Source organism: Eurytemora carolleeae, unplaced genomic scaffold (genome assembly GCF_000591075.1).
Source record: "Eurytemora carolleeae unplaced genomic scaffold, Eaff_2.0 scaffold22, whole genome shotgun sequence".
Classification (NCBI taxonomy): domain Eukaryota; kingdom Metazoa; phylum Arthropoda; class Copepoda; order Calanoida; family Temoridae; genus Eurytemora; species Eurytemora carolleeae.
In genome coordinates, this window is record NW_019396028.1 from 191,572 (window position 1) to 210,575 (window position 19,004).

At 33.1% G+C, this 19,004-nt stretch overlaps 2 protein-coding genes across 2 annotated transcripts; both read right to left on the reverse strand.

The window, feature by feature from the left end:
- Nucleotides 1–758: 758 nt before the first annotated feature.
- On the reverse strand, nucleotides 759–6,484 carry LOC111718464 (dentin sialophosphoprotein-like). Its single transcript, XM_023494075.1, has 4 exons — nucleotides 4,024–6,484; nucleotides 3,910–3,962; nucleotides 3,271–3,344; nucleotides 759–916 (listed from the first exon to the last, which is right to left on the reverse strand). The coding sequence occupies exons 1-4, from the start codon at nucleotides 5,862–5,864 to the stop codon at nucleotides 767–769; spliced, it is 2,118 nt and encodes a 705-aa protein (XP_023349843.1). The 5' UTR covers nucleotides 5,865–6,484; the 3' UTR covers nucleotides 759–766.
- Nucleotides 6,485–7,261: 777 nt separating this feature from the next.
- On the reverse strand, nucleotides 7,262–9,505 carry LOC111718470 (uncharacterized). Its single transcript, XM_023494085.1, has 2 exons — nucleotides 9,318–9,505; nucleotides 7,262–7,745 (listed from the first exon to the last, which is right to left on the reverse strand). Exons 1-2 carry the CDS (start codon nucleotides 9,340–9,342, stop codon nucleotides 7,300–7,302), a joined length of 471 nt encoding a protein of 156 aa, XP_023349853.1. The 5' UTR covers nucleotides 9,343–9,505; the 3' UTR covers nucleotides 7,262–7,299.
- Nucleotides 9,506–19,004: the final 9,499 nt, after the last annotated feature.

Below are 19,004 nucleotides of genomic sequence, written 5' to 3' on the forward strand. Positions count from 1 at the left end.
AAATTTCCTGTTTTCTTTAGGAAAATTTTTGAACAGTTGTTTTTTTAAAGGTTATAACTAGTGGGCCTTGGGGATTTTTGCAGTTTAGAAAAAGAAGGAGTTTGATAGAAATCATCCAAATCATCCCCTAATGGAAAAGAAAATCGACGATATCTTCCTCATTTTTGCTCAAGGTAAAGGTTAAGATTACCGTTGTGAATCGGGGATTGGAACTTTTTAATCAGGAAGACACTCAAAACTTCGAGTATGTATCTTTTAAGGCGCAGGGTTTTCTTAAACTTAACAGTTTTACAGGTTGTGAGGTCTCATAAAGTCACATTTTTATTGTTGACATAAAAAGTTGAAGAATCAAAAGTCATGAAAATAATTAGAAATTTATTTTCTCGAATCAGATTTTATAAAAAAAAAAACTTTGACAACCATTTTTTTCTTTAGCACGAGGATAACTGAAATTCTACTGATCAAAAATGGCAAAACCGTTCTTCGCTACAATATAAAATCAAATTTTTATCAAATTAAAATTTTTTGTTTAATTTTAGAATTTTTTGTAACTATATATGCTTATTCAAAAATAATATTAAATTTTTTTGAGAAAACTCTTTACAATTATTTTTATAAGCGATAGGTTTACTGACGTATTATCCATATTGAAAACACAATAAAACTATTCATAATTGATTAAAATAAAAAAGCATTGTCAAAACTAATTGGAAACAGTTCAGCATTTTTGTTTAAACTCGAAATTGATCTTCATACAATGATGTTCTTAACGTTTACTAAAACTAGTTTTTACAGTAGCTTTGGTTTTTGTTGTTGCACGCGATCTGCTCGATTTATCGGACTTGTTGGACTCGTCGGAGTAGTAGTCGTCGTCATCCACCTCGCTTGCAGCTCGCAGGTCAACAGGGGTATTCACCTGAACAAGGAAAATATTTTTTACAGCGGGTTTAATAAATCTTATTTTCTAATTTACAATTCAAAAGAGCTGTCACGTGATTTCAAGTTCCACTCAATATTAAGAATTATTACTAGATTGGGAACCCAGCTTTGCCTGGAGTTTTCCCTATAAACTACTCAACTTAGAATTTTGAAACCAGGTAAAAACAGGGGGGCTGGATCTTAGCTACCTCAACCGTGTGTATTAGCCTGAGTGTACACTTAGTATAGTTTACTGATAAAGGATATTACGAGATTATGGCCTAATGATACAGTACAAATATCAAATATGAAGTACGCTTTCGGAGTACAAGTGCATGGGGAGGTTTTGTATCTTAAATTTTACTGAGTTTTCTCACAACAGTTAATTAACAAGGAAATATTGCTCTATAAAAGTATAACCTCGTTGGGTAAAAACCATTTCCATCGTTCTGCTAAGTTCCCCAATTACAGTTTGAGGAAAATCGGTTCAGAGGTTCAATTAGTTATGATCGGACCATAGAATTTAGAATATATATTAGAGGGGAATTTACTACAAAAAAGTGTAAAACGGTCATTTTGTTGTTCTGTTTCCATACTGCAGGTGTACATCACATATTTATGCTATATAACCTTTTGGGCCCTGGAATATCATTTTATAGAAAATCTAAAATTAATGTTAAAAGAAAACCAAATAATTGACCAATGATCATTTCACATAGACTCTATACCTTACACTTTACAAACGACGATTTTCCATTATAACTATAAATCAAATGATGTTTTTTATTCACCTAATTCATTATAAAGTTTAAACAGCTTTAAAAAAAATCAAAATTGAAATGAATAGTCTAGGGAACATACTGTATTAATGTACTCTACTGCATTTAATTTGTGAACATTTATTGTACACTTTGAACTCCCTTTCAGGCTGAAAGGGACTGAAAAAATGCATACTGAGAGATTCTCTAAATTCCCCTCTAATATATATTCTATTCTCTATGGATCGGACATACAAACAAACAGAGATTACTACTTCATTAACTGAATATTCAATTAGAAAAGATTCAATGGATAACGTTGTGAATCGAGTATGGTACTCTTTGATATCAAAAAAGGGCTTGAAATCACGAATTATATTTGAATAAAAACTTTGTCTAAAATTAAATTATGGGACCAAGTTCAAATATATTTGATAAAGGTGAAACTATTTATTCGAAAATGTAAAATTAAAAATAGTTTGATTCAAGGCTAAAAACCAAACTTTTTTTAAAATTCATAATTTTTGATACCAATCTTGATTTAATTTGGACGATCTTTATTCTCTATCGGAATGATTGGAAAGTTATGCCAATATAATATTATATATTATTATCATAATATTTTTAAATTGAATCAAAGAAAATGTTGGTACTTTGTTCACAAAGAAACCCACCATGATTTAGTTTCCCAATTCCAAACCTCTGAATTCCAAATTAATGTCTGGAATGTTCTGCCCCAATATTAATATTTTATATTGAAACAAGGTCATGTTATTTCTGAATATCGTTATATAGTATCATAGGTATAAAAGGGGAAAGCTGTATATCAAACCATTAAATAAAACCATGGATTCTTGGCCCAACAAACCAGAAACTTCTACAATGAAGGCCAATTGAAATTGTAATTTTTTCATTGTTAAACATAAGCAAGTTATTCTATCTTTGTTTAAACACAATTTTATGAGTGAAATTTGTGAGAACGGAGATGGAATTTAAAGAATTTGAGCCGCGGTTTAAATCCGCCAAAACCTGGTTTAAATTAAGCGCCGGCTTAAATCTTGAAATATTTGATACAATTTTAAGTGGAACCAACCATATTTAAACCGCCGCTTAAATTCTTTAAATTCGGCCACGGATTACAAATATACGCTTTAATTTTAAATAAAATAATCAAATTTTGCTTGGCAATATTTTTCCGAATATTTAAATATTATGCATATCATGCATAGAAATACAAAAAGGAACCATTTACGCTAGACTTAGTAGAACTAATGTCAACAAATAATAGCTTTTGGGTATCTAGGGTTTAATTCTGGAATAATATTACCTTGGTAACTGGTATAGTACATATTACCTTAGTATCTCGTATAGAATTATTTTAGTATATGGGAATCTGGTATAATATTACCAAGAATTTGGGGTATCTAGTATATTATTATCTTGATACCTAGAATATCTGGTACAGTATTACTTTGTTATCTGGTATATATGATATAGTGGGGTATCTGGTATAACATTATCCTTGGTATCTGGGGTATCTGGTATAACATTACCTTGGTATCTGAGGCGTCAGGTTTATATGGTATGTTATTACCTTAGTATCTGGGGTATCTGGTACTGTGCTTGCTCTTCCCGCGATTGATTTAGCTCTGTATGGACTCCCAGGGCCTAGGAGTAGAATTATGTTATACAAGAACAAACAAATATCATTTGCCGTAGATACATATTAATTTTTCAGACATATTTGCCAAGTAATTGAGTCTTTGCCACAAACTTTAATTTTCTAATCCCTATGTCTTTGCAACCTGAAGTAAACCTTTGATATTTCAAACTTAGATTTTTACATTTAACACAGTTCAAAGTTTGAAATATATAAAGTCTACGATATTGAAATACAAAGATATATGGATAAGAAAATCAGAGTTTGTGGCAAAGACTCAATTCCTGTCTTAAGAATTCAAACTTTCAAAGCAATTCAAGCTAAATCTATAATAATTCAAACCAAACAATTATTCTTGGCCACAAAATATCTAACTTTCCCTATTTCTATGCAGCCCAATGTCGTTGACCTTAGATATTTCAAACTATGGATTCTGTTAGATCAAATAATCTAAGTTTGAAATATCAAAGGTTTAAATCAATGCAGGTTGCAAAGATATAAGAATAAGGAAATTTTAGTTTCTGACAAAGACTCAACTCCTTTTATATAAATTCAAAGAAAATGAACCCTTACCTGACTTTATTGCTCCATTCTTTGACAGCTGAGATTTTTTGTCTCCGCCTTTTCTGTAACATTTAAATATGAATTTTTATCATTATTAATTATCATTAGATTATAAAGAATTACCTAGATTTATCATAATCTGAATTATCTGAATCATATTCTGAATATTCCTCTGAATCTGAACCTGAATCCTTCTTTTTACTTTCCTTACTAGAGAACTTACTGAACTTGCTGTACTTGCTGATTCTGCTTGCAGCTCTGCCATCATCAGAGTCAGAATCTTTTTTAGATTTTCCACTTTTTGTAGATCTGTTTACAGACAACTTAGATTTTGTAGACTTTCCGCTATCAGAGTCCTGATCACTGTCAGAATCTTTTTTAGATCTAGCGCTTCCTGCAATGCTCTTTTTAGTGGTAAGTCTTGATTTCGTAGATTTCCCCCCATCAGAGTCATCGCTGTCGGAGTTATTTCTTGACTTATTGCTGTTCCTGGTGGTGAGTCTTGATTTCGTAGATTTTTTCCCATCTGAATCATCACTTTTGGAATTATTTCTAGACTTTGCTCCTCCAATACTCTTCCTTGTAGTTAATCTTGATCTGGCGGATTTTTTACTGTCAGAGTCACTGTCGGAGTTCTTGCTGGTCTTTTTACTATCATCAGAATCATTATCACTATCGTCTGAATTTGAGAGAGATGATTTTTTACTGTTGTTGAAGGTTTTGTTTAAAGCTGCAGATTTGTTACTTTTGTCTGAGTTGTATCCAGCATCTGAAGGCTTCCTCGAGCTTCTACGAGATGCTGCACTAACCTTTGACTTAGTACTTCCAGCTGATGCCTTGGACTTAGTACTTCCAGCTGATCTTGAATTCAACTTAGAGGGACTGCGACTGGCTGTCAGGTGATTTGTTGATTGTTTACTAATTTTACTAATTGCTGATTTGTTACCTTTGGCGTCATCATCAGAGTTATCAGAATATTCTTCATCACTTTTGTCTCTTTTACTTTTGGTAGATAAACTTGAGGAGGCCTTAGATCTAGCTGATGCAAAACTTTTGTTTGTTGTAGTACTCTTTAATGAAGCGTTGCTCTTCTTCCTTGACGCAAAAGCTGCTGGTTTCTTTGAATCAGTATCATAATCATCATATTCATCATCATCGGACCCTTTTTTGTCTCCGGCTCTGTTGTCTTTGTCTTCATCGTAATCATAATCATCGTCATCGGAAACAAAAATATACTGACCCCTAAAAGCCATTCGCTTTTTCCCTGGTGGTGTTTTCTCCCTAGCTCCTGCAAACTTGATTGGGGTCTTATTCGAAGTTGGATTTGTTTTTGTTGCTTTTATGGCAGTTGCAACTTTTTTAGCAGGAGATGCTTTTATCTCTTTCTTCTTTTTGCCACCATTGTGAGGGGTGACATCAAGGAACTTTGGTTTTCTAGGACTTTTTTTGAAGAGCGGGGAATCATCTTTGACTTTATTCCTATTGGACACGGGGGGCTCAGATTCAGATCTTTTCTTCGCGAATAAAGCTTGTCTTTCCATAAGAGTCTGGCGTCCATTTGCATTTTTAGTTTTCAAATCTTCGCTTGAATGATATCCCTCAGAGCTGCCCGCCGAACCTTTCTTTGAGTTCTTTCGGGGAGAAAGAGGTTTTCGTTTCTTAAATCTTCGGCGGGCCGCAGTATACTCTTTGTTAGGTTGAAGTTCATCGAGACTTTTAACCTCTGTACCTCCCATAGAGGTATATATTCTCCTGGCTCCAACACCAGGTTTAAGCTTGTCATTAACATGATCAACAAAATGATCAAAATCTTTGACAACTCTAGGAGAAACTAGTAGAGTGGTTCCTTTAGTATCATACTTGTCATTCTGATCATAGATCTTTATCCACTTGGCCTCGGGCTGTTTTGATAGTTCATCCCATCGGCGTGGAGAAGACGCCTGCTTCGTTTGTTTTTTACTCATAAAACCAACTACTACGTGTAAAGGGTTGTTTAATACTGGTGGTTACTGGGTGGGTATATATGAAGGTTTAATGTTTCCTCTGTTGTCTGTATCACCTAGGTTCTATTGATTTTAACTTCCCCCCGACTCTACTCAACCGAACCATGTTTAATATTTTTACAATATATCAGACATATCAACAGGTAACCCCGTTAGCAACGTAAACACACTTGATATGATTTTTCCCCCATCTTTCGTCTGAATTTCTTAATTTAGATTTTAAAACTTTTTAATAAGATTATTTATTTATTATGAAAGCCTGTTTATAATAAAAATTAAAAAAATTAAGAATCTGAGAAAGAAACCTACTGACCAAACACGACGTAGACAGCCTAATCTAGAACTTTCTGGATTTTCCGCCAACTTTTGGATTTTCCGCCTCTTTAATTGGGTAAAACCAGTGGCATTTTATATTTGATACATTTTAAATTGTATTTACATATACAATGCAGTTACAATACATTACACAGTCGATGTTAGGAGTTATAGTTATATAGCTAACATAGCTAAAGTGACCGTCGAAAATTAATTTTGAAAAAGAAAAAATGTTGAAAATTTTAAAAATTGGATTTTGATTCATATTTTAAAAAAATTTCACCTACAGGGTGTCCCACGAAACATGACAGTTGGTAAATAGAATGTCTTCTTCTATAATTTGTTAAGTTGTTTAATACCAAAGACAATAAAAAATATTATATAGTAGTCATATTATAGTAAAATTAACTTCACAGTAAAATATACTTGTGGAAAAGATTCTTTAAACGAAATAAACTGAAAACAGTCTTTAATATCTAATACAGTGTATGGAAGACGACATTCAAAACTATTTACCAACTTTCATGTTTCGTGGGACACCCTTTAGTCCCAAGGAACCCATGGGTTCTGTCACACAATTTCAGCCACTTTGGTCCAGCTGTTTGCCCACCTATAGCTAACATAACTTTGGCAGCTGTGTGCCCACCTACATACAAATAAAAATATATGCAGAACGTTGAAACTAGTAAATATTGTCTTTAAAAGTATTCATAATTTGTTCGCATTCCCTTTAATTCGTCTCCTATTGGTCAGTTTCCATAGTATTGTTTGCAGTTTAAATAAACATTGAATTCGTCAGTCCTCTTTAGACTTCAGACATGGTTGTTTTTATTACTAAAAATCTACAAGCAACTTCCACAGAGAACCCACATTTCAGATTTATCCATTTTTAGCAAAAAAAAAAAAATATCTGATTCATTCATGATCAGACAAAGGTTTTAATGTATATTGTAATATTGTAAGATTGTTTAATTTTCTAACCTGAGATAACATTTAGAAAAGATTTATTCGGAAATTCGATACTTTTTTTTTAAATAGAAAGGTAAAAATTTAACACATTTATTTAGGAAAAATATTGAGGTTATAATGCACAGTCGAAAAAAACCTGTCTGCACTCCATCTCTTGCCTATTTTCAACCTTGCTGGAACCATTTAAGTTGTTTGTACTGGTACTTGTACTTTCAGATCCAAAACTATACAAACTGCCTCCTTGGGGTTGGAAGTCACTGTTTCTTCTACTCCCAGGGCACCAAGAGCTAGTATCATCAGATCTGAAACCAGCTTGCATCTGTCCTCTACTGGCCGAACCTAAACCTAAGGACCGAGAGAGGAATGATATGGTTGGGACAGACCCGGAGAATTGAACCGAACTTGAGTTCTGTCTCAGGGCTGAGGATTCACTTCCTCTTCGGTTCCAACTCCTAGAGGACTCAGATATCCAGGAGAAGGTTCCAGCAGGGCTCCAACCCCCTTCACTAATAGTGGAACAGCTATCGTTTCCAACACTCGGGAGACACGACACAAACTCTGAAAATACAAATTTAACACCGATTCTTTGATTTGACAATAATGTTCACGAATATTTTGATAAAATTAAAAACTCAAAAGTATTGTACCCCTTTTTTGAACATACACTTTTTGGAATAAGGAACATACAAATGACCAAAATTATGACTCGATTAAAGATCTTTGTGAGGATCAGAAACATAGAATAATAAAACGAAGAGGTGAAGCTTAGCTCACATGTACACAACCAACCTCCCTATTAATTAATTAATACAGTGGTCGGTTGTATACATCACGATATGTTTACGTATCTAACACTGTACACTTGTTTATAGAGTGATCGTATTTCTATGGGGGATTTTATGGAATTGACCAATTTTCAGATTTTTTTCTTTATTTAAATCCATGTTAAGTGTCTATCTAATTATCAATACTAATATTCAAATATCTACATAAAACCACCCCTTAGAAATACGATCACTCTAGATACAAGTGTACAGTGTTAGATACGTAAACATATCTTGATATATACAACCGACCACTCTAATAATAAATTAATGGGTAGGTCGGTTGTGTACATCTTAGATGAGCTTCACCTCTTCGTTTAATTACTCTATGGTCAGAAATATTTATAATTTATGTCAAAATGATCATAGAGAATTTTCGAAACCCGGTTTTTAAATTTTACGAAAAATGTTTCCAAAACTTACGAAGTTTACAAAAAACGAGATTTTCTGTAAAACGATATGGTTTATTTAGAGAACCTTTTCGACTAGTTCTAGCTTAATTGTGTTCTATACTGAAAGAATTGGAGGATTTTGTTATTTCAAATGAGTTACAATTCCTTAAGTTAAAGTTTCATCTTTCTAAAGTCATAAGATCATTCCAATGAGCTTTATATTTCAAATTGGGATGGCTTTTTATTCCCTAGTTATGTTATTTTCTGTCTAAATATTGTGTACTGATCTAGGATGAATCTTGATATCTTTCATTTGTTTTATACTAGAAGCATTTTATTTTCAACAAAGGAATTTAGTAATTGCCACAAACTCAAATTCAGAGATTAAAATATCTTTGGTTTATGACATATTGGGCTAAAACCAAGTTAAAACGATTTGGGGTTAGAAAATCAGGATGTGTGGCAAAGATTCAACTCCTTTCAATCAGGATGCTTTTTGTATCTAACATTTAACATAAATAGTATTTTCGATTATTGCGGGTCCCAAACTTTAAAAATTAGGCGAACCCTCAAATTAGAAATTAGGATCTTGAAATTGCAAGCGACTGCTCAGAGTAGGAAATCTTTAGAATAATCAATGAAGATTCGTCCAACAATAAAATACTTTGAACTTAGTTCTAGAAACCCTTTGAATTTGATATATCAAAGTTTATCTATGATTTTCATTTATCAATTTTTATATACATGAATATACATTTTTGTGGAAAATGTGTTAAATTAAAAAAAGATCAATTAAAAAATATACTTTTGAAGATTTTGATAATAAAATTACATAAGAACATTATAATGTACATATCTAAATCAGAATTGACCTACCAAAGAAGGGAGAAGTAATTAAATTAAATAATTTTTACCTGATCCATTAGATGTTTTGCTCATTATATATTTACAAAAGAAGAATATTGTGAATCATCTGTCCGAAAAATGAAAATGAGAAATAAATAGTTGATCAGGAGACCATAGTCTTAGTTTATACTCCATAGGATTATAAGGAGAGATGTTTACAGAAGGAGAGCCTGAGGAAGACTGATGACTTTTATCCTCGGCGCCAGATATTTTATTCATTCTGATCTTATCTTCTGTTTCAGGCATAGTTGGAGAATTGCGGGATTATTTCCAGATGGGAGAGAAGGGGAACAGATGGGCAGGTTAGAACTTTTCTTCCAAGTTCACTCGAAGGTTTGGAGATATTAGATTTTCTATCTAGTTCTACATGTAATGCTTAGGTTTCTATTTTAGTTCTACATGAAATCTTTAGTTTTCTATTTGATTCTTGTTTTGATTCTACAAAATTCTAGTTTAAGTCCTAAGGTTTAATATAGTTCTAGTTTTTATTCTACACAGTTCTCGTTTTAAGCTTTAGTTTTCTATCTATAGTTCAAGTTTTATTTGTATCTAGTTCTAGTTTCAATCTTAAGATTTATATCTAGTTCTAGTTTTATAATTCTACATAATTCTAGTTTAAATCTATTGTTTTCTATCTAGTTCTCGTTTCAATCTTAAGATTTATATCTAGTTCTAGTTTTGATTCCACATAATTTTAGTTTTAATCTTAAGTTTTACTCTAATTTAAATTTACATAATTCTAGTTTTAATCTTAAGTTTTATAACCTTAATTCTTGTTTTAATTCTAAATATTTCTAGTAAATGGATTTGTTTTCTACTTCTAGTTTTAAGTTTTAGTTTTAAATCTAGTTCTATTTTTTTTAAGCATTAGTTTTATTATAAGTTCTAGATTTTATTTTTATATATCTAATTTTATATTTAGATTTTAGTTTTATTTCTATTTCTTGCTGTTTCAGCAGAAAATGAAAATCAGGCACAAATTATTTTTTAACAAAATGAGAACGAAGTCGAATCTATTTAATCCAATTGAAATCACAATGCAAAATCATAAATAAAGGTGCAGTCCTTGGTGCATGAGGAAGTAAGAAAATGTCAAGGAAGAAGAAAGGAGAGAAACTCATAACGCAGCTAGAGTACCAGAGATGGGGGGGGAGGGGAGGGGCGGGGTATCCCAAGTTTCTGGGAATTCAACGTATAAAAATCCAGAATTCTCTGTTTGCAATTCAGGATATTTTCAAATCATCGGTTTCATCTCTGTTTCTCTAGTATAAATTGGTTCTCTCCTCTAGCATACACTGGTTCTCTCCTCTAGCATACACTGGTTCTCTACTCTAGTATACACTGGTACTCTACTCTAGGATGTACACTGGTCCTCTACTTTAGTATACACTGGTTCTCTACTCTAATGTATACACAGGTTCTCTACTCTAGTATACACTGGTTCTCTACTCTAGGATATACACTGGTTCTCTACTCTAGGATGTAAACTGGTTCTCTGCTCTAGTATACACTGGTTCTCTACTCTAGGATATACACTGGTTCTCTACTCTAGGATGTAAACTGGTTCTCTGCTCTAGTATACACCGGTTCTCTACTCTAGCATACACTGGTTCTCTGCTCTAGGATATACACTGTTTCTCTACTCTAGGATGTACACTGGTTCTCTGCTCTAGTATACACTGGTTCTCTGCTCTATTATACACTGGTTCTCTACTCTAATATATATACTGGTTCTCTACTCTATTATATACATTGATTCTCTACTCTAGGATATACACTGGTCTCTACTCTATTACATTGGTTCTCCACTCGAGTATACACTGGTTCTCTTACTCTATTATACACTGGTTCTCTACTCTAGTATACACTGGTTCTCCACTCTAGTATACACTGGTTCTCTACTCTAGTATACACTGGTTCTCCACTCTAGTATACACTGGTTCTCCACTCTAGTATACACTGGTTCTCCACTCTAGTATATACATTGGTTCTCTACTCTAGGGTAGACTGGTTCTCTACTCTAATATATACATTGGATCTCCACTCTAGTATACACTGGTTCTCTAATCCATAATATACACTGGTGCTCTACTCTAGTATACACTGGTTCTCTACTCTAATTTATACACAGGTTCTCTACTCTATTATACACTGGTTCTCTACTCTAGTATATACATTGGTTCTCTACTCTAGTATACACTGGTTCTCTACTCTAGTATATACATTGGTTCTCTACTCTAGTACACACTGGTTCTCTACTCTACTATACACTGGTTCTCTACTCTAGTAAATACATTGGTTCTCTACTCTAGTATACACTGGTTCTCTACTCTAATATATACATTGGTTCTCCACTTTAGTATACACTGGTTCTCTACTCTACTATATACTGGCTCTCTAATCCAGAATATACACTGGTTCTCCAAACTAGTATACACTAGTTAGTATATACATTGGTTCTCTACTCTAATATATACATTGGTTCTCCACTCTAGTATACACTGGTTCTCTACTCTACTATACACTGGTTCTCTACTCTAGTATATACACTGGTTCTCTACTCTAGTATACACTGGTTCTCCACTTTAGTATCCACTTATTCTCTACTCTAGTCTGTACACTGGTTCTCTTCTCTAGTATACACTGGGTCTCTACTCTAGTATATACACTGGTTCTCTACTCTAGAATACACTGGTTCTCTACTCTAGTATATACACTGGTTCTCTATAGTATACACTGGTTCTCTACTCTAGTATATAAACTGGGTCTCTACTCTAGTATACACTGGTTCTCTACTCTAGTACGTATCCACTTATTCTCTACTCTAGTATACACTGGTTCTCTACTCTACTATACACTGGTTCTCTACTCTAGTATACACTGGTTCTAGGGTTGGTAGCAACTCACAATGCTATTAAAAGGCCGGAACGTGAGTAGTGACAAACAAAATCTGAAACACGACGTAACTAAAAAAATACAATACGCAATTAAAATTTTCATATTGTTAAAAGTTCTTGTGAAATCTTTGAAATTCGGCAGAAAAATCGTTTGTTTTTGAAAATTTGCCCGCGCAAAAAAAGCTTGCTTTTAAGAAAAATCCTAATATGCTGACATCATAACATGTGACATACAAGATATGTCAAAAAATGTCTTTAAATTGTTATGATTGCAGCTTTTGTAACTAAGGGACAGAAATTTGTTTGTAGAAATTCAAAAAACGTTCATCGCTTATTTAGAGCAAAAACACGTAATTGAACCTCGTAGACCTTGAACTAATTGAAGAAAACGATTTGAGGGTTCAATTGGATGTCTAGCCTTGAATATAGTTTTTTAATAATCATAAAAGTTGGCAAGGAAAACCTCACTTTCATGATTGAAGGACATAATGTATGCAAGTAAAAAGCTGACTAAATTCCGTACAGTCGTCTCTTAAAGTCTCGTTTAATGTTGGATCTGTAAGTTCATATTATATGAAAGTATTGGTTTTTATTGCTCATTACTTGTTTATAAGATTATAGAAAGAAATCTTAAAAATTCATCAGGTTTTCCTGCCTTTAATCTAGGACACATTTTCGACACGAGTTAATAACACATATGCTTCAATTGCGTTATATTTTTATGTTAGGTCATAAAATTCTTTGAATAGTGCATACAGTGCAATCTCAGATTATGTATACTTTATAGAGCATTACCATATATCGACTGTAAAGTAAATGTAAAAATAAAGATGCCTTTAGAAGCATCTTTAAGTGTGTTACTGAAAGTGAACTCATATTTGTGGTCCCTGAAAGTGTACTCATTGTTGTGGTTCCTGGTAGTAAACCCATATTTGTGGCTCTTGGTGGTAAACCAATACTTGTGGTTCCTGGAAGAGAACCCAAAAGTTGTGGTTCCTGGAAATAAACCTAAAATTTTTTTTTTCCTGGAAGTGAACCCATAGTTTTAGTTCCTGGAAGTGAACACATATTTGCAGTTCCTGGAAGAAGCCCATAAGTGTGGTTTCTGGAAGTGAACACATAGTTGAAGTGGTTACTGGATGTGTACCCATATAGTTGTTGTTACTGGTATTGAACCCATTGTTTTGGTTCCTGAAATATCAACGCATATTTGCAGCTAAAGAAAGTAAATACATAGTTTTGGTTCCTGGAAGTGTACCCATTGTTGTGATTCCTGGAAATTTACCCATTGTTGTGGTTCCTAGAAATTTACTTATTGTTGTGGTTCCTGGAAGTGTACACATTGTTGTGGTTCCTGGAAGTAACCCATAGTTGTGTTCCTGGAAGTGTACCATCATTGTGGTTCCTGGAAGTAACCCATAGTTGTGGTTCATGGAAGTGTTCCCATAGTTGTTGTTCCTGAAAGTGAACATATAGTTCTTGTTCCTGGAAGTTTACCCATTGTTGTGGTTCCTGGAAGTGTACACATTGTTGTGGTTCCTGGAAGTAACCCATAGTTGTGGTTCCTGGAAGTAACCCATAGTTGTGGTTCCTGGAAGTAACCCATAATGGTGGTTCCTGACAGTGAACCCATTGCTGTGGTTCCAGCAAGTTAATCCATATAGTTGTGGTTCCTAAATGTAGTTCCTGAAAGTGAACACTGCATAGTTGCAGTTCCCGGAAGTAAACTCCTATATGCATGGTTCCTGTAAATACATTAGCAAAACAACATGCTGGATAATGTACAATCATATACAAAGTACATTTCATAACAAAATTTATTTTTGAAACCATGTCAAAATCAAGTTTGGTTTGAAGGCACGCTCCAGTCTCCACTCATAAGCTTTTGCAATTTTAAGACGTTTTAAAAATTCAATCCAGAAATATCCAGTTCATGGATTCATCTATTACAGTATACATAAACTAGTATTTTAAATGCTATTTTTCACGTACAATCCTGAATTCTTGGGGATATTCCACTATGCAAACCTGAATTCAACTCTCAAACTGCGTTTCACAAGAAAATGTTTTAAAACTTAAATTTCTTTTAAATATTTAGATAATCTAAGAGTTAAAAGTTTTAAACATATGAACGAAGAAAATTTAAATGGGTTGGGATTAAAAATACATTTTAATTTTGTCTACGTCAAAACAGAAACAGGTTATAGCGATACTTTTACTCAGGGTTGCAGGGTAAAACTGGCCCCTTTCCGTTAGATTTTTTTATTAAAGAATTTTTACATGATATACAAGAATATAGATCGCGAATGCAGACTGTAAAGCTAAAAATTGTACAACCCCTTGTACATCATGAACTCGTAATTTGAAGAGGTTATTGAATATAAGTTTTACTTCTCGGGGTCAATCTGTAGAGTATTTATTTACTATTTTCTTTAAAGAAGTTTAAAAAAACTAGGCTTCTCCCATTAACTATTTTACCTTTTAACCCTAAACAGGCTTGGCCGGCCCTATAGTTTTTATTGTCCAAGCACTCTCATTTTAGTCACTATTACCGTTTTGTGACTTTTAATCATATCAATAGTTAATCTAAAGGATTTTTCTGTCAATCATTTTGATGCATAGGGTTGGGTACAGGGCGGTAAAAAGTCCGGTCTGTGTTAAAAAAAAATATAAAATGGTCCATAACTTTTTGTGACTAAAGCTACAGATCTAAAAATTATATTTTTAAAACGCCCCTGAAAAATGGATGTAGAAAAATGTGTCACAATTGGATGTCTGTTTAAAAAAATTACATTTTTACCTTTTTTCCAACCTTTCCTAGCGCCCAAACTATTTAAGTTGTCAGTTAAATTTTTTTTCAATGATCTGGGCTTGACAAATTGGTCTATGAATATGCAATTAACCCTATACCTATTAGCAAAGGCCTTTTTCTATGCATAGATTCAGACCCCCCAGCCTTTATAGGGTTGACTGTTGCCCTGAAAGTCGCCATTAAAAATCGTTTAAAAATTAAAAATTTGTGTATTTAAAATTCGGTGATGGTGATGGACCAAACCTCTGTAGAGTAAAAAAGTAGATGTTAGTTCCACATTTATTGAAAATATATTTCGGTCTGGGTTGACCCTCGTCAGTTCTAACGATATAATAACCATCAAAATTGATAAAAAAAATAAAAAAATGTAAAAAATCACAGGAAGATAAACAAACAAAAAAGATTATTCAAAATGAAAATTTGGGCTGTCAAATGGACATAAGGGAAACGAACTCAGATTATTAGATGGAAAAAAGATAATTTGCGAATATTCACTTTTAAAAAAATGTTTTAAGACAATTATTATTCCTTGAAATTGTTTCTTCACAAAGATTAAAAATAAGCTGTGTAGATGTAAGTGTATAGAGTGGGGGTGGGGGTCGATCTAATTGACGAACTTTTGCGTAAATCGTGGGTAAGGGGAGGGGGGGGGGCGGCTTGTTTAAGGAGGGGTATTTAAACCTTTTAAAGAATTGGACATAAAAAAACTCTTTTTTTTAAAAAAACATACTGAATTACAATTAACAATTAAAGAAAAACTATTTTTTTCTGTTCATTCCTCTGAGTTCATGTCATAAAATCTCTGATGTATTTAGATTCTCGAACTTCAAGTAAACTTCTTCCGTGGTCCCAAACCTTCTCTAGAACGCTAACTTTTAGCCGGTAGAGTTCATGTTCAGGAAGGTTAAAATTTTCTCCTGTAGGCTGGTTTATATGGTGATTTCTAATGTAACCAATATGTTCTCTCACTCTTTCATCTAAAGATCTTGTTGTCTGTCCTATATATTGTAGTTTACTGTAATACAGTAAACTACATTTCTGGTCTTACAGTTGAAAGTGCCATTAATCTCAATCTTCTTGCTGGTATTAGAGGATTGCATGACTGTTCCAGGCTCTATGTAGGGACAAGTTGGGCAATTTAAACCACAAGGTTTCATACCAGGTATTAGCCTCTTTGACCTCATTCTAGGAGGATCTGGAATTCTGGCTCAGAAGAGTTTATCCCTGAGATTAGGAGGTCTCCTATAGGTAACCATAGGTGGATTTTAAAAAACCTCCTTCATCCAAGGATCCTCGACCATGGTTCTCCAATGTTTCCGTATGATGGAGGAGATACAAGGCAGCTGGGGATTAAATGAGATAGAGAATATAACTCGATCTGGTTTCTCCTTTTTCTCCACTTTCTTTAAAGCAACTTCTCTAGGTATAGCTTTAGCTCGAACTATAGCAGAGTCAACAATTGAAGAATTGTAATCCCTGCTGAGAAGAAAATCCCTTAGTTTAAAGAATTGGGCATCCCTAAGTTCTGGTTTGCTGCAAATTCGTACAATTCTGTATGCAAGTGAATAAGGTATGTTGTTAGAAATATGCGCTGGGTGGCAAGATGATGGAAGTAGGCAAATACGTCTATCTGTGGGTTTTCTGTAGAGATCTGTTGTGATTTTTCCATCTTCATTATACACTTTTGTGTCAAGGAATGGAATACTTTTTGTTCTGTGGCACCAACAGTCATGTTCATCCTTTAAACCACAATAAAATGGAGAACTAAGTTCTAGAGTAATCTTGATTGTAGGATGAATTTTATTGATATCATCCAGGAATTGATATAATTTCTCAATAGAATCTGTCCAGATTCCAAACAATAATCCAGAAATCTTTTCCAGGTCTTCAGGGGGCACTCATCAGTTATTTTGTATGTATTTGCAAGTTTCACAATTTGATCATCAAGCTTAGCTATAAAAATTTGTTTTTCTTTTTTGTTTAAATTGGTACATTTTCAAAAGTAATAAATGTCGACTTTTTTCATGACCCTTTTAAAAATTAAAATATCCAAAAAAGATTCTAAAAGTGAAAATTTCTCAAGTCCAAACACAAACACAGAAGTATACAAGACAAATGTATAAATTAAAGTATAGTACAAAAAATCTCTTTATTGATGAAACAAAATTAATTTGGACATTTTTGGTTTGGTTGTTTTTCTTCTCTGTTCTTTTCTCTTGTTGAAACAAAGACGACATATAAATATATTGCAGGTTTACAGGATCCATTCAAGGATTCACTGTAAAATAGACCACTAATTCACAATCAATTCAGCATGCAATTTACAAAATTATTGCCTTGAAAAAATTAGGAATACATAAATATCAAAAAGTATATCTTATATTCACAGGTTGGTAACTTTGTCTCAGTTGTAAAAAGAATAAGTAACAATTTGCACTAGCCAGTCGATTTCTCTTTTGCACTCTAGACAAGTTGAAGAGAGATCCTGAAATAAAACAAAATTAATGGTTTTAAAAAAATGATAAAATGGGTAATTTCTTAGAGACCGATTTCTACAATATTTGTAAACAAACCCCCACAAATTTGTACAGAGTACAAATATACTTGCCGCAAACCTTTATATCCAATGTACTGTATGTCAGTAGCTAGCACCATAGCTACAGAGCGTCCCATATCGTATTAGATTATCTCCAATCTTTAACACCTAAATATACGCACATAATACTCGAAAAATCTAGCATTTTCTGCAAAAATAAATTCTATTAGCCTTATTAAATTTTTCAAAATGATTCATTCTTTTTAAATTTTCTGATTTGTCCCCCAAATCGTAATTTAGACCCATTGACGCGGTCTAATTTGATGTGGGACACCCTGTAAATTGCCAATTCGAATTTCAACTGGAACCCTCCAGTATGGTGAAGACGACATAAGCGATCTATATTCTTGTACGAAACATGACAGTTGGTGAATAGCTTAAAATGTCTTTATCTATTATTTGTTCAGTTGTTTGATACCAAAGATCACTGAAAATATTATATGGGAGTTCTGTTATATTAAAATTTATTTCAAAGTAAAGTATAATTAGGCAAAAGATTTGTTTAACTAAAAATAACTATTTCTGAAATGTCATGTTTCGTGGGACACCCTGTATATCTATGATTTTTTATTAACGAAGAATATTCTTCGTTTTATGATTGACTTACATCCAAAAATCCACTTATAGCAGATGAAAGATAAGAACATTTGTATAATGTCTTAATTGTTTAATATTCATTTTATTATTTTTATTTTAATTTTAATAATCAAATCTCAGCATGCACTATATATTATGCTAACGAGCCCTGCCTAAAAAGAGGGAGGGAATGCAACTCACACAATTTTTCGTCTGTGACGTCAAAATTCACCATTTTCTCGTCCGACCACACTTTTTTCGTCTGGTATTGTTTAATTTCTTTTTTTAAGTACCTTATATTATATATTCAAAACTTGAACCACTCGTGCTGTTTATAATGGTTTAAAATACTTTATAATGTTTTTATAGAAGAACTTTTTATGAAGAGCAAGATACAGTAGGCATAAAACAATTCGTGGACATACATTTTTATTTTATAATCCCTCAAGCAAATTATAATCAATCGCTATGTTCTCCTACAATAAACCTGTTAATTTTTAGTTGTAGATTCTAATATATAACCTCCAGCCCAATATAACCTAAATGTTACAGTTTAGGAGTATAATACAAAACAACAGAGTTCTTTGTTAAATTGGGGGTATTGCAGGGGTTAAATATTGTTTTATTTTCAAACAAAACTGCATTTTAAACAAAATCAATCCATATTGAATAATATGACATTGCCTACAATAAAAAAGTAATATTGAGGCAAAATCACAGAAGCAAGGCCCGGACCAAAAAAAGGTATGGTATGAAGAAAAAATGGTTAGTTGGGAGTTGGGACCAGGGGTGGAGTGCAGAAGTCCTCAATGAG